The 16,875-nt window shown below is 32.2% G+C and overlaps 1 protein-coding gene across 2 annotated transcripts; it reads right to left on the bottom strand.

Annotated features, from left to right (window-relative positions):
• Positions 1-3,116: 3,116 nt before the first annotated feature.
• Positions 3,117-6,452, bottom strand: LOC115708308 (F-box protein At5g07670-like). Of its 2 annotated transcripts, none has more exons than XM_030636537.2 (2): positions 4,191-6,452; positions 3,117-3,884 (listed from the first exon to the last, which is right to left on the bottom strand). In XM_030636537.2, exons 1-2 carry the CDS (start codon positions 5,249-5,251, stop codon positions 3,617-3,619), a joined length of 1,329 nt encoding a protein of 442 aa, XP_030492397.2. In that variant the 5' UTR covers positions 5,252-6,452; the 3' UTR covers positions 3,117-3,616. The 2 variants fall into 2 exon arrangements, with proteins under 2 accessions (XP_030492397.2, XP_030492398.2); XM_030636538.2 differs by having other exon boundaries at positions 3,117-3,940; positions 4,191-5,581.
• Between the last annotated feature and the right edge of the window lie 10,423 nt (positions 6,453-16,875).

The raw sequence follows: 16,875 nt of genomic DNA, 5'->3' as shown, positions 1-16,875 counted from the left end.
CTTCAAATAAGTTACAATCGTGTGAAGATATTCCCGGATTATCTTCGTCTTGTGCAAAGTGTGGGTTGTAAAGAATTAACTCTTTTTTTTGAGTTTGGTATTGTGCTTTATGATATTTTTCGCATGTGGGATTCTTTTTCTTCTATAATACTATCTTATTGTAAGCGAACTAACAATGTTAATGCTCATTCACTTGCACAACTAGCTATTTCTCTTGAGTCATTACGTGTTTGGTGGCCGAATTTGTCTAATTGTTTAGCGTGATGTGCGTTTTTTGTTTGAGTGATTTTTTTAGCGATGTGATTTATAATATTGATGATTTTTTTAAAAAAAAAAATATTTAAATATTGATAGGGGATAATTCATAATTAAATAAATTTTTTACAAGTAATTTATTTTTGTTTTAAAATTTTTCATTCTTATTTTTTCAAATTCGAAAAATAAAAATAGTTTTAGGAAAGATGTTTTTTGAAAATATTTTTATTTAAAAAGGCTAATTAGGATTTTTACCCTGAATTTTGACATGTACTAAATCATGCCCCTGAACTTTTAAGGTCGTTAAAAATGCTCTCTGAACTATTGAGATTGTTGAATTTAAGGACTTTTATCCAATTTTAATAAAAAAGTTCTAACATGGATGAAAGTTCAGGGGATATGATTTAGTACATGTCAAAGGTCGAAGGACATGATTTGGTAGATATCAAAGTCTGGGGAGCATGATTTAGCACAAATCACTAAAATAGTAAAATTAAATGAAATTAGACAAAAGTTCTTAAATCTAACAATCTCAATAATTCAGGGGAATTTTTAACGACCAAAAATGTTCAAAGGCCATGATTTGGTACATGTCAAAGTTTGAGGGTAAAAGTCCTAATTAGCAAAATAAAAATAAAAATAAAAAATAAAAAAAGTTGTTTAAATTTAACTTCTGAAATAATTACAAAACTATCATTTTTTTTTTTTGAAATGATTACAAAACTATCATTAGTGAGTCATAAATATCAATAGAATTAGTGTTGCTAATAACTTAAATAACTTAACACGTAAAATAAGAATATAAAGAAAATTCTTCAAAATAGTTTTATTAGAACAACTTTAATACTAATTATTACAAGAGTTATTGTCAGAAAAATGGAGTTATGTGAGAAAAAATTAAATTTCAATTACAAATGTGCACATTTATTTGACATTGTTGTTAATGTTAGACTTGCTCTTAAATGAGTTAAAATAGATAAAAAAAAATATATATTACAATTGAAAGAGTATCTCTCCACAATTTTATGATAATTTCTCACTCATCATTTTATTTACTTTTATTTTATATTGTTAGAATAAAATATTCTCTTTTTGAACAATGAAAATGATTTAACTATTGATTGGGGAAAAAAAATATTCATATTTTTTCGAATTAGAAAATAAAAATAGTTTAGAAAAGATGTTTTGTGAAAATATTAAATAGTTACTATAATTATTTATTAGTTAGTCACAAGTATTAATAGAAATAGTATCGCTTATCACTTAACTCTAATTAGTTAAAAAAGCTTAACACGTAAAATAGAAAGAAAGCTCTTAAAAGGTAATTCTTTTAGAGCAACTTCAATACTAATTATTATAAGAGTTATTGTCGAAAAGTGGAGTTATATGAGTAAAAAAATTTGAATTTTTAATTTTAAATATAGGTATCGTTGCCCTTATTCAGTACCGTTGCTAAGGTTTGGACTTACCCTTAAATAAGCTAGCTCAGAATATTACAATATAAATAATATTCCTCTACAAATTAATAATAATTTCTCACTCATCATTTTATTTACTTTAATTTTTTATTGTTAGATTTTTTCTCTATATAAGTAAAATATTTTAACAATGAAATATTAAACCGATATAATATTATGCAAAAATTTGAAGCAAAATAGATAAAATAATATTTTAATAATATATTTTAAAGAATAAAATGAAAATTATAGCATTTGGAATCTTTTGGTAGATTTACCTCTTTAAGAGTTTTAGAATTGTATACATAATATTTTTGGCTTGAGGTTATAAAGCTAACAACTTATTTATTCTATCATTCATATATAATAATTCACCAAAATTATATCATTTTTTTTTCTATTTTAACATACATCAATTTCTGTTGTGGTGTCACCACCTGAATTGGCACTCTTAAATTAATTCCTTCCAATCCCTATTTTGAATTGTTAAATGTTACATCTTAAATGCTTAAGATCTAAAAGTTTAAAATTGTTAAATATTAAAATTTTAGTGTTTTTTGCCTTTGAAGCCAAAATTTTAGTGTTTAATGTCCAAAATTTCAGAGTTGTTAAATACAAAGTTTCAATTTTTTTTGGTCAAAAAGAAAAATTATAAAGAATAGATTTTTCAGCTTTGGTTACTTAAGAATGAAGGTATAAATAATTAAATCAACAGGAATAATTCTCCACTTTAATTGCTTTTTTCTTTCTTCTACTTTTAATTAAACCTTTTGGCATGTTTACTAATAAGTAATGGAAATCAGTAGTAAGGTAATCATTCCCTTACATTTGTTTACTTGTATTATTAAAATTAGGAAAGGGAAAAGTTGATTAAATAAGGGAGAAAAGAAAGGGAGAACTTCTCCCACCAATTTTGTAAGGAATGCCATTAAGGGTAATGAATTTTTATTATTTTTATTTTATTTTTTAATATTAAATATATAATGACAATTTTGTCCTTTAAAATATGTCTTGCAAAATAACTACCATATAATATAGTTTAACTCAAAAGGGCAATTTAGTCAATTTAAGCATTCCGATTACGTTTCCTAATAAAGTAAACAAGATAAATCACAACTATTCCATTTCTAAAAAATTTTAGTAAACAACATATTACAAATATTGATTCCGATTATTTTTCATTTATTCCGTTACATTTCTCCATTAATTTATTCCGATTCCGATTACTGTATAGTAAACGTGCCAATGTAATCAAAAATCGTGACTGTACATATCATAATAAATTAAAATTCTACAAATGTCGAGCTAAATAAGACAAGAAAAAACTTTGTTGTTATTCCTCATATATCTTTACAAAAGCTAAAAAGGTTTCATCTTTAGCACGAAAATCGAGCAAAAATCATATTAAACTCGAGAAGTAATCAAGATTTGAATTCATCCATCATTTAAATTGACAAGACTACAAATGTAACATCCTTTCTTCAGTAAAATGTACTGTAATTCTTTCTTTCTGTTCTAGACTAGAGTAAAAACTCTAATTCTCTACCTCGTTAAACTACTCTATATTGCACTGTAATGAGTGCAAATCTACAGAAGTTATGGGCACCTTTATACATGTAAAAGCTAAAATTACTCAAAAGAAAATTAATCTGCAATCTGCAAAAGTACTACAACAAATGTAATGCAATTACATTACATTCCTTGTTTTACTTTTTCGTTTCTGTGGTTTTCATGAAAATGAAGCATGATCTTGCTCCTCTATCTTTATGACAAGACCCTTTAGGATCATCCACTTTATTCTGTGTATTGTGCAGATTGGAGATTGTGAGATCAAGATCAAAGGTGAAATAAACTTTGATCCAAATGTAACAGCAACAACAACAGCAACAAGAAGATGTTATGGTCTAAAATCCTCTGAAAAATTTACCACCTCTCTTTCCTATGTTAGCTCCAATGACACTTGATGCAAGAAGAGATTTGGTGTCAGGTCTCCATTTGAGCTCTTTAAGCATGGAGAATAGGCTAGACAATGCAGGAGAGATTTCCTCATCCTTAATGTTTTTGCAGCCTACCACTTTGAGACTCACAATCTCCTTCCATGAAAGGATCACTGACTCTAGACCATTTGTCGTTAGCAATGAGCATCCTTCTAAAGACAGGATATTCACCCTCCTGTAATGACACAAACACCTCACCTCATATTATTATACTGAAAAAGGTCATAATCCCTGCATATTATATTTAAAATGATTAAAAAGCTGTTATGTTAAATGGTTGGTGAGTACTATTGAGTGTATTTCTTACACCTTTCACATGGATCTAATCATAATAAGACCATTGGGACCTTGCAATAAAGCAAAATGAAGATGATTGAATAATCATATAATTATTTTAGCGTCATTTTCGCCAATAAAATAGTCAATCTCTAGAAATCCACCTAATGAATTAAAAGCAAGCAAAGCAAGATAAACCCTTTACCTGCAAATGCTTGCCAAAATGAACACATCATTCTCCAATCCCCAACAGTCCTGCAAGACAATCTCCCTAACAGCCCCACATAAGGTGAACAAATCACTAGCTGTCTTCTTGTCCCTTAGCTGACACTTGTGAAAATGCAAACGCTCAAGAGCTGGACATAAACCAAAATTCTCATCTGTTTCCAGACTAGAATCAATCTTTTTACAAGACACAAACTTCAAAGTCTTCAAGTTCTCACAATATGGAAGTGCAGATAACCACCCAGCTTCCATCCTATGATCACAAATGATCAATTCCTCCAACATTTGACAGCATTGCCCAATTGCTTTCATCCCAACAAAGCTTCCCTCACAACCATTGAGCTCAAGCTTAACTAGTCTTCTACACCCTTGAGCCAAAAATGTCAGCCCAATATCCGAAACCACCGAACTATAAAACCCATTTAAATTGCCAACCAGCTTGAGTATTTGCAAATTCTTACAAGCAGATATAACATGTAAGAGGTTGTCATTGCACTTGTGCAATTCCAGATCTTGCAAAGTCGAGCATTCTTCAGCTAAACTCAGCAGACCCAGTTCAGTAGCACCAACAAGTGCCACTTTGCCAAGATTAGGGCAACCGTTTGCTAATTCCCGAAGCCCTCTATCAATAACCTCGGGTGAAAGCAAATGGGTTTGAAAAGCTTCGGATTCCGGCGAAAAATGAGAACCGATGTGCACCGAAAACATTTTGTGGTTCAACAAAATGTCCGAATTCCGAGTCGAAATCAGAGACCCAGAAAGCAAATCGACCTGAATCAGGTTTGGGAACCTAGTCGTTAACCTACCGGACTGGATAAAGCCCCAATCCAAAACCTTGAGAGACCGTACCAGACGACCTTGCAGAAAGAGCCATCTTTTACAGACCAGCGAATTGGCGTCGCGTTGGGAGTCGGGCAGCTTGGCTAGGATTCTGAGAAGGATTTCGTCGGAAAAGAGGAGGGTTCGGTCGAAGTCAGATAAACTGGGGGTTCGGCTATTGGTTTTGGGGGTTTTTGGGGAAGAGACGGACTGGAGTTTCATGGCGGAGACTGTTACAATATTTTTCTTCTTGTGTGGACCATCGTAATTATTGGAGAACTTTACAGATATACACGTAATTTCAAAAAAACCATACTCAAAATACAAAAAAAAGAGCCCAATCCAATCTACTCTGTTATTGTTGTCTCAATTCAAATATAGGATCAAAATGAAGTGGTATGTTTCTAAACCTTAAATTAAGTTGTTCTATTTATTAACCAATATTCACTTGTTGGATTTTTCAAACCCTAATTAACATTAAAAATGGAAAAAACCTAATAAATAGATACTTTAAAATTCAGTTAATCAACCATAGTTGGATAATCCATTTAATTAATCTATCTAATCTTAAAGGTAAATTTACTATACTATTATCATTTATTCCATATATTAATTACGAGTTATTATTTTTTACATATGGAGAAAGGGAGATTCGAACTTAGTATCTTGAGATTGAAACGGTATTACCATTATAACTACATATATTATCTATGTGTTGTTGTTAAATTCTCATATAAACAGTCTGTTACAATACTATTAACAAATTAAGCAGTTACACGAAATAAATTTAAGCCTACTACAACTAAATCGGTTATAACAAACTTATCCAGCTCAGCAACTAAGCCTACTCTCACTAATAGACTATAGAAAAGGAAAAGAAGCTTCAGATAAGAGAAAACCTTATCAGAATATTTTCCAATTAGAAAGAGAACAAGCTCGAAGTGAAGAACCTATAAAAGAAAAAACAAAGAGAGTTAGAGAGGAAAAGTTGAGAGAAAACTAGTAAAACAAAACATAGAGAGAAAGAGAGAGGGAGAGAGAGAGATTGCATTGCTCTGTTGTAGCTTGGATCCTCACACTTGATTCTTGTAACCTTTTGATGTTGATAGTCCACGATTAAGCATCTCTGACGCGAGCTTGATGGAGATGTAACCCTAGATTAGGGTGAACTCCAAAATCAAATCTCTTTTGTTCTCTATTGTTTTTGTTTGTTTGTTTGTTTGTTTATCTCTAACTAAACCAAAGATCAATTTATATCTTGCTTGATTGTGGTTTTGTGTTTCTCAGTAGGGTTTTGTAGGATAGTTAAAGGAGTACGGATTTCAAAGCTCTTGTTTGAGCTTGAGAGGTGAAGCTCGGGTTCGAGCTTGGAGAACACGAAGGAAACCTAAGGGCTAGGGTTTCGGAAGTGGATCAAAAGTGTTCTTGATCTTTCAGTATTGGTTTTATATAATTCCAATAAGTGGTTATTTTTAATTCTTTAATTTGTTTTTTCGCATAATTATGAAATGTCATATTTGATCTTGTTTCTTAATAATTTGTTTAGTTAGTGTAGGTGCATATTAAGGTACTTAAATTCCTACATGTATATTATAATGTTAGATATTATTATCCCAAAATTTGAACAGTATATTTGTAGCTTTAGGACCCATGCCAAGTGGTATGGGATCCACTTAAAGGATACTCATTGTCTTATGAGCATAACTAGCGAACAATAGCCTAGAGCATGTTCCATCGAGAGATTTTCATGGATGTAGAAAATCCCACTCGCTACAGCTTAAAAATAGAGAGGCTCCTCTAAGAAGGAAGGGTCCAGGAGGACCTAACCCTTTAGTTGCTTCTCCAAGAGAGGTGGACCCCACATGTCAGCACACTAAAAGAAAAACTATTGTAGCATGTCCCTTACGCACCAATGAAAAACAAGTTTCCCATAAAGCGAAATAAATATTAGAGTTTTCCCACTACCTTTTCTTATATACACCTTTGCCATGAGTCTATAGGCGGCTCCTACCGTCACCTATCACATCACTAGTGGACCAGTCTCGTCCACGCTCACTTACCACTGGATTTGGGTTTAAGCTTTGGACCCAAAGGAAGGGAAAATCTTCATTTTAGTATGCAGAAATGTTAGAAAAAATAGAGAGATTACAATGGAAGAATAAAAATAAGATGAATAAAGACTAAGACAATTACAACTCTAAACAAAATATTACAAGGACAATATATTAAATAAAGAGTTACAATCCCAAAGCACAAAATACAAATAAAAGAAAAGAGTTACAACTCAAAACTCAAAGATACAAGTAAATATAAACTATATAAAAGCATATAGAAATAATAGTGTATATATATATGATATAGAATATATATATAATAGAGTATATATATATGATATAGGATATATATAATAGAGTATATATATATAATATAGAATATATATATATAATAGATGATATATAGTAGAGATATAAAGAGTGTATATATAGTATGTATATAAAATATATAATACTATATAATCAATATATAAATATATGATATATAGGAGAGTTTAGAGGAGGACAAGAAAACAATATAAAACTTGAGAATAGAACAAAATAAGAAAGAAGAACAAACACCCAAAGTGGAGATGGGGATCACCAAAAGCTTGAACAAAGTTTCTACACCTTTGTCCAAGAAGATTATTTCCCCCTCTATGAAACACTTAGGGCTTTGTGGAAATACTTCTAGGAATTATCAAGCCTTAGAACTCTCTAGCTTTGTGTTTGAAAGATAGAAGAGAAGAGTGTGTCCCAAAGGATGAACCAAGACCTCTATTTATAGTGTTTAGGATCACAAACTTTGAAATTCAAACATCACACACCCCATGGCTGTTACCATTTCTTAATGGGGTGTAAATGGGATTAAATGGGTGATTTGGAGGTTATGGGAGTTGTTCAAAGCCATCCCAATAGCAAAAAACGTTCTACTATTAATGCTGAAAAAAATAGTAACTAGTTACTAGTTACTAAATTTTTCAGCTTTTGCAAATAACACTCCAACATATTCCAAACCATTCCCACTTTATTTTATATCACTTATACACATTATAAATGATAAAATTCAATCCCCAACAACTATATTTGAATTATAGTTTTTGAATTTCAAAAATTAAGTTGTGTAACCACTCTTTACACACTTAATTAGTGATCATGTGGAAGTTACAAAATATTAACTCCACCTCTTATATGTTACAACTATATGTAACTCCCAATCACATAATATTGTGATTATTACATGCATATAATTCCCAATTATATTATATGTAATAATATATATAACATATCACAATTTTAATCTTAAACATTATATTATATAATAAATAATATAACATTCCCCCACTAGATTAAAATTTGTGATACCTCATTGTAACACTTTATTTAATCAATCAAATATATCATATATCCCCCACTTTGATTGAATAAATCAACACTCTCTATAGAGTCATTGCTTAAGTGCATAAAGTTAAGTGTTTTTCAACTTGAACTTAACCATAGTGTAATCATCACAAATTTTATTGAAAATTTGGTTGACAAAGCATTGAACCAACTTTTCTTTATAATAAAACGGTAATGACACACACACCTTTGCTAGGTTCACCCAAGACCTCATGTCTCGCTTTGCACTGTTAATGGCCTTGTGCACATTCCATTCATTGACCTTGTTGAGAAAATATACTCCCTATTTCTCATTTAGGGCGGCACCACCCTCGTGTCAATATAGGTAGAATTCTTACAGTATTTGTTACCAAAATACTTGTTTTCCAAACTGAATTCTATTAAAGACTTTTAAAAGTCTAACCCTCAAATTGGTAACTCACTAAGTACTTCACAACTTTATAGGATGGGACATATAGTACTTATCACATTTGTTCACACATTGATTTGTTCTTACCTATTGAACCTAACACTAGTAAAGTTACTAGTATTAAGATAGGTTACCCTCAATTGTGAACCGGTTTAGGGAGTTTTAGTCCCATCCCTTTAGAAGTCTTTTCCACTAAATCTCTAGTTAGTGGCTTCGTAAACGGATCCGCCAAGTTTTCACTTGATCTCACATAGGATATTGAGATGACTCCTCTTTGAATCAACTCACTTACATATCCATGTCTTAGACTAATATGTCTAGACTTCCCATTATATACTCCACTATATGCTCTAGCCAATGTTGCTTGGCTATCACAATGTATCGATATTGTAGATACATCCTCTTTAATAATTGGAATCTCAATTAAGAGATCTCTTAACCATTCGGCCTCTTTCCCAAAGGCGCCAGAGCTATAAACTCCGCTTCCATTGTGGAATGAGAAATGCAAGTTTGTTTCTTGGACCCCTAAGAAACTGCCCCTCCACCTAGGGTAAATACCCAACCCTGTGGACAAATTATCCCCAAGGTTGGCTATCCAACTTGCATCGGTATATCCTTCTAAAATTGAAGGAAATTTGGAGTAGTGAAGGCATAGGTTTTTGGTTTTCTTTAGATAACCCAAAACTCTCCCTATTGCCTTCCAATGATCCACACTTGGATTACTAGTAAACCTACTAAGTTTACTCACCGCAAATGATATATCGGGCCTTGTACATTGAGAAGCGTACATAAAGCTCCCTATAGCACTTGCATACTCCAATTGAGCCACTGCTCTACCACTATTTTTAACTAGTGGTTTACTATGATCGAATGGTGTGTTGGCCTCTTTAACCTTTATATGGCTAAACTTATTCAACACTTTCTCAATATAGTGTGCTTGCCCTAAAGCAAAACCCCCACTATGCCTTGTAACTTTGATACCCAAAATAGTATCGACTTCTCCAAGGTCTTTCATTTTAAAGGTTGAAGAAAGAAACCTCTTAGTTTCTTCTATTCCTTTCATGTTATCACTAAGGATTAACATGTCATCCACATATAGGCAAACAATTATCACATAATTTTTACAAGTTTTTGAATACAAACACTTGTCTCCATTATTATGCCTAAAGCCATTTGAAAGAATAGCATTGTCAAACTTGACATGCCATTGTTTCGGAGCTTGCTTTAATCCATATAAGGATTTCTTCAACTTACACACTTTATGTTCATTGTTTGGTAGGACAAACCCCTCGGGTTGTTCCATATAGACCTCCTCATCAAGGTCACCATTTAGGAATGCCGTTTTTACATCCATTTGATGAACATACAAGTTGTGTAATGAAGCCAATGCAAACAACACCCTTATGGTAGTTGTTCTAGCAACAGGAGCATAAGTATCAAAATAATCAATACCCTCCTTTTGCCTAAAACCTTTAGCTACTAACCTAGCTTTAAAGGTTTGTATAGAGCCATCAGTGTGATATTTCTTTCTAAATATCCACTTACACCCAATTGCTTTGCATCCTTGCGAAGATCCACAACTTCATAGGTGTCATTGGAGAGAATTGAGTCCATCTCATCATCAATCTGCTTCTCTCCAAAATGCACTATCTCTAGATTGCATGGCTTCTAGAAAAGTCTTAGGATCATTCTCAATAAGAAGTATTAAAGGAATTTTCCTTATTACTTCTTCTCTAGTTCCTTCTACCACATAGAAAGAAATTAATTGAGAATCTATTTCATCCTTATTTAGACTTTTCTCTTTTCTCACCCTTTGACCTCTCCTAGGTTCAATGGGTTGTTCTACAACTTTAGTAGAATTCTCCTCTTGAGATCCTCTTTGAGAAGTAGAAGCTTGAGAATTATTTTTATATAAAATATTCTCACCTAGAGGTGTAGAATTTTGAGAGTTGTCCTCATACAACTTATTCTCAAAAAATTCTACTTCTCTTGATTCAATTACAACATTGGATTCCACATCCAATAGCCTATATGCCTTACTATTGTTGGCATAACCAACAAATGCACATTTTATGGCCCTTGAACCCAACTTGGTTCTATTTGGTTCGGTCTTCTTACAATAAGCAAGACACCCCCACACCTTGAAGTAACCAATATTTGGTTTTCTTCCTCTCCATAACTCATATGGAGACATGTCATTTTTCTTCATAGGTATTCTATTAAGAATATGACATGCGGTTAAAAGTGCCTCCCCCCATAAGTTGTTGTTCAACTTGGAGTACACTATCATAGAATTGACCATTTCAAGAAATGTTCTATTCTTCCTTTCAGCTACACCATTTTGTTGTGGTGTATGTGGTGCCGAACTCTCATGAATTATACCATTTTCCTCACAAAAATGAGTAAATTCATTAGAGAAGTATTCACCTCCTCTATCACTTCTCAACACTTTTATTTTCATGTTAAGTTGATTTTCAACCTCCGCTTTGAAAATCTTAAAAGCACCAAAGGCCTCATCTTTTTGCTTTAACAAATATACATAAGTATATCTACTATAATCATCAATAAAAGTAATAAAATACCTTTTACCACCTCTAGTTAGAATACCATTTAATTCACATAAATCACTATGAATTAAATCTAACAATTTTGAATTTCTCACAACATTTGGAAAAGGTTTTTTAATCATCTTTGCTTTTACACAAGTTTCACATTTACCATAATTCCTTATATCACAATCAATCATGCCACATTTTTTAACTCTTTTCATAGTAGAAAAACCAATATGAGCTAATCTAAGATGCCACAAAAATAAAGAATCATGCTCAATCATATAAGTGGAACTAGAAGCTTTATTATTGCTAACATTAAAAGTTACATCATTGGTGCACAATTTCACCATTCCCTCACAAGAGTAACCCTTGCCCAAAAATACATTAGACTTGGTAAGTATGAGCTTACCGGATTCATAAACGGCCTTAATGCCGGGCTTTCCAAGTAAGTCGCCACTAATTAAGTTTCTATTCATATCGGGCACATAAAGCACATTCACCAATGTGACTTTCTTACCGGAGGTGAAAAACACATCAATGGTACCTTCGCCTAGTACCTTTGATTTGACCTCATTGCCCATTTGGATCTCATGGTTACCCTTTGACTCTTCAAAGGTCTTGAACAATGATTTGTCATATGTGACATGAACGGTGGCACATGTATCATACCACCATCCCTTCACTTTCCCTTGCACGGAATTCACCTCACTAAGAGTAGCAATGATATCCTCCTCGATAGCATTTACTTTGGGTCCCTTAAAGTCTTTTCTATGCTTACAATCTTTAGCATAGTGTCCAAGTTTGCCACACACAAAACATGGACCTTTTCCACCTTTGAATTGGTTTGGTTTAGACTTTGGACCCAAGTTATTACCCTTTTTGGTCTTTCCCTTGTTCTTATTAGGAACTTTGGAAGTTGCATTTGCTTTGGAAGTCTCTTCATTAGACCCCTCCACAAGCTTATCCCTACATATCGATTCCTCTTCGATTCGAATATGTTTTTGGATTTCTTCCAAAGAGTAATCCTCATTTTTATGAAGGATTCTCTTCCTATAATTCTTCCAAGATGGTGGCAATTTTGCCACTATTGCACCAACTTGGAATGCCTCGGGAAGTTCAATTTTGAGCACTTTTAATTTATTAACAATAACTTGCAACTCATGAATTTGAGGTAAAAGAGGTTTACCGTCAAGAAATTTTAAATCAAAATATTGAGAAATTAAAAATTTCTTGGTACCTTCCTCCTCGGCCTTGAATTTCTTTTCAAGGTGATCCCAAATTTCTTTGGCATCCTTAGTGTCGGTGTATAGGTCATAAAGCCTATCCGAGAGTGAGTTGAGGATGTGTCCTCTACATAGAAGATTGTCATCTTCTCTCTTCTTCCTTTGTGCCTTGACCTCATCGGTATCCTTGTCGGTAGGTGCGGGTAAGGGCTCCAAGGTAGACTCAAGAATATAGGCAATCTTGAGTGTGGTTAGGAGGAACCTCACCTTGTCTTGCCACCTTGTGAAATTGGTGCCATCAAAACGGTCCAATCTCACCAAGTCTTGGTTCATCATCTTGATAGTTTCTCCTTCCATTGAAAACAAAAGATAATCTTCTTGATTGTTAGAAAAAATAGAGAGATTACAATGGAAGAATAAAAATAAGATGAATAAAGACTAAGACAATTACAACTCTAAACAAAATATTACAAGGACAATATATTAAATAAAGAGTTACAATCCCAAAGCACAAAATACAAATAAAAGAAAAGAGTTACAACTCAAAACTCAAAGATACAAGTAAATATAAACTATATAAAAGCATATAGAAATAATAGTGTATATATATATGATATAGAATATATATATAATAGAGTATATATATATGATATAGGATATATATAATAGAGTATATATATATAATATAGAATATATATATATAATAGATGATATATAGTAGAGATATAAAGAGTGTATATATAGTATGTATATAAAATATATAATACTATATAATCAATATATAAATATATGATATATAGGAGAGTTTAGAGGAGGACAAGAAAACAATATAAAACTTGAGAATAGAACAAAATAAGAAAGAAGAACAAACACCCAAAGTGGAGATGGGGATCACCAAAAGCTTGAACAAAGTTTCTACACCTTTGTCCAAGAAGATTATTTCCCCCTCTATGAAACACTTAGGGCTTTGTGGAAATACTTCTAGGAATTATCAAGCCTTAGAACTCTCTAGCTTTGTGTTTGAAAGATAGAAGAGAAGAGTGTGTCCCAAAGGATGAACCAAGACCTCTATTTATAGTGTTTAGGATCACAAACTTTGAAATTCAAACATCACACACCCCATGGCTGTTACCATTTCTTAATGGGGTGTAAATGGGATTAAATGGGTGATTTGGAGGTTATGGGAGTTGTTCAAAGCCATCCCAATAGCAAAAAACGTTCTACTATTAATGCTGAAAAAAATAGTAACTAGTTACTAGTTACTAAATTTTTCAGCTTTTGCAAATAACACTCCAACATATTCCAAACCATTCCCACTTTATTTTATATCACTTATACACATTATAAATGATAAAATTCAATCCCCAACAACTATATTTGAATTATAGTTTTTGAATTTCAAAAATTAAGTTGTGTAACCACTCTTTACACACTTAATTAGTGATCATGTGGAAGTTACAAAATATTAACTCCACCTCTTATATGTTACAACTATATGTAACTCCCAATCACATAATATTGTGATTATTACATGCATATAATTCCCAATTATATTATATGTAATAATATATATAACATATCACAATTTTAATCTTAAACATTATATTATATAATAAATAATATAACAAGAAATACTCTAAAGTCAATCAACCATTGTAAGGGGATCTGAGACTTTGATATTGAGCAAAATCGCTACCAAAATCTCTAGGCAATCAACCATCATAGTAATATTTAACATAAATACAATTAATTCATGGACTAAGGCTTATTAACACTTAAACTACGTAAAAAATACTCATCTAAAGACCTATTAACACCTATTTAGTATCTTTAATCTAAATATTAATTATGCTGAAAATCTCCGATCAACATATACAAATTTGATTTATACTATTGTTGTTAATGGTTTGATGCCACCGCCACAGAAATTATTTTTTTTATAAATTACACAAGTTTTTAATATAAAAAATCTACAAAGCTATTAACGAATTGATTTGGTCTGAATTTTTATTTTTTAACATATAAATGTTTTTTAGAAATGCCAAATTAAACTACCAATTAAATGCTCAAACCAAACTAATCTACATAAGAATTGATTGGTTTAGTTTGAAACCATAGTTTTTATAATTGTTTTTTTCTTGAAAATATAGTAATTGTTTCTTTTTAAAATTTTTTACATTTCAAAATTTATAATACATAAATAACAATAACAACAACAATAATAATAAACTGTATAAAATTGTTCACAAATATCAATTTTGCGTAAATAAATAAAAACACGTTAAGTTTATATAAAAGAATTAAGTTTATATAAAAGAATTAGGCAGATCGATTTGGTTTGAATTACTAGCAAGAAATTTAGGGATGGCAATTATACCCGCGAGTTCGGGTACTTGCCCCTAATGAGGCGGGGACGGGGTTGACTTTCGGGAGCAGGGGCAGATATTGGTTTAAATATTTATACTCGAGTCGGAAACGGGGCAGGGGCGGGGGAATAGATACCCGCCCCAATAAGATATATGTATAAATTTAAGTTTTAAAATCATAACTACTACAATTAAAATAACTTCATGCTTTAGATTTTTTATTGATTATACTCCTTATTTTTTTTACTATACACACTATTCCACTTAATTTTATTGTTTTACTGAGTTTTTATGATTATTTTTTTTAATTCTCTTTGAGACATATTTTTTTTCAAAAACACATATGTAATGGGTATCCGATGGGAATACTTCCCTGTCGGGTAATCCCTGTCCTGCCCCCTCTTTAATTTAAATGGGTATTGGAGCGGATATGGGATGAATTTAGAAAGCGGGTATGGGGGTGGGGGAGCAATCCTCGCGCCCGTCCCGCCCCGTTTACATCCCTAGCAAGAATTCTAAAATCGTGACCAAACGAGAGAACTATAAATGAATCAAATTGACCAAACTATTTCATCAAATCATTTAGTCTAATCTATAATGATTTAGTCTAGATTGGTTGGAGTTTAAAATTACAAATTGTATAAACAACCCTGCTGACACAAGTACAATCACTACTAGTAATAACCCAAGAATGAGTGAAGTCAGGGCCGGCCCTGGGCATAGGCGGGCTAGGCCCGCGCCTAGGGCCCACTCATTTTAGGGGCCTAAATAAAAAAAAATGTATTTTTAAAAATACTATTTATCTTTATAGTAAGAGCCAAAAAAAAAAAATTTAGCCTATAGCCCATTTTAACTCAGAGCCAACCCTGAGTGAAGTCCTTAGGGTCTGTTTTGGAACTAAGATAATAACTAAATGAAAGTTCCCAATTGTTATTTTTCAACATGACTTCCCCGATGAACTTTTTTTATTATTATTGTTATTATTAAGAATAATGCATTGAACTCTCTTGCTAGTAGAGATTTGCTGACTCTCCATTTCAATCTTTATGAACTTTTTCGATGCTTCGTACAAGATCCGTCTATTGCACTAAATAAAATTTATGTAGGAAAAATATTGAAAGGGTATTAATAGTGCATAGTAGCATTAATAATAGATTCTACATATTTTAATTTAATAATTATTATGAATAACTATTGAACACCATTAATGCCTAAGGCCATCACCAAAGAAAGCAACATTATAAGTTGTTGTAGGGGACCCACTTAAGATAGGTAACCAATAATAATAATAACAAAAAAAAAAAAAATTGGCAGTGTTATCAGATAGCAGCCACAGTGTCACCTTAATCTCACAAATTTCTCAACCTCTCTCTTCCATCTCACGCACCCCTTTTTCTAGTGTTTTTTTAGTTTGGTTTATTTTAAGCTAGAACTTATATTTTATTGCCTAGTTGTTCTTTCGATGTTTTGTTAGCTGATTTTGTCTTCTGACATTGTTGTTATTTTGATTAATGAACCCTGGGAACAGGGAAAACAGAGGGAACACCAACGAAAAAAAACAAACAAACGGACAACCACAGTCCAACTGAAACAAAAGAAGAAAGATAACTACTAACTGACTAAACAAACAAAACCAGTAACTTACAACAAAGAGAAAATTTGGGTCAGCCTATCTCTGATGGCACAGGGGGTAAGGCGCCATTCTCACTAGACAAATCAATCCATCCAAAGCGATTGTTTTGATTTGCCCATTTAGCCACTGAATGGGCCACACCATTGCAACTCCTCGGGATCCAGGAGACTTCCGACAGAGTAAAATGAGCCAATGAAGTGATGAAATTCACCACCTGATCCTGAATGTT

This window comes from Cannabis sativa, chromosome 1 (genome assembly GCF_029168945.1).
Source record: "Cannabis sativa cultivar Pink pepper isolate KNU-18-1 chromosome 1, ASM2916894v1, whole genome shotgun sequence".
NCBI lineage: Eukaryota > Viridiplantae > Streptophyta > Magnoliopsida > Rosales > Cannabaceae > Cannabis > Cannabis sativa.
This window is presented reverse-complemented; position numbering and strand designations above follow the sequence as displayed.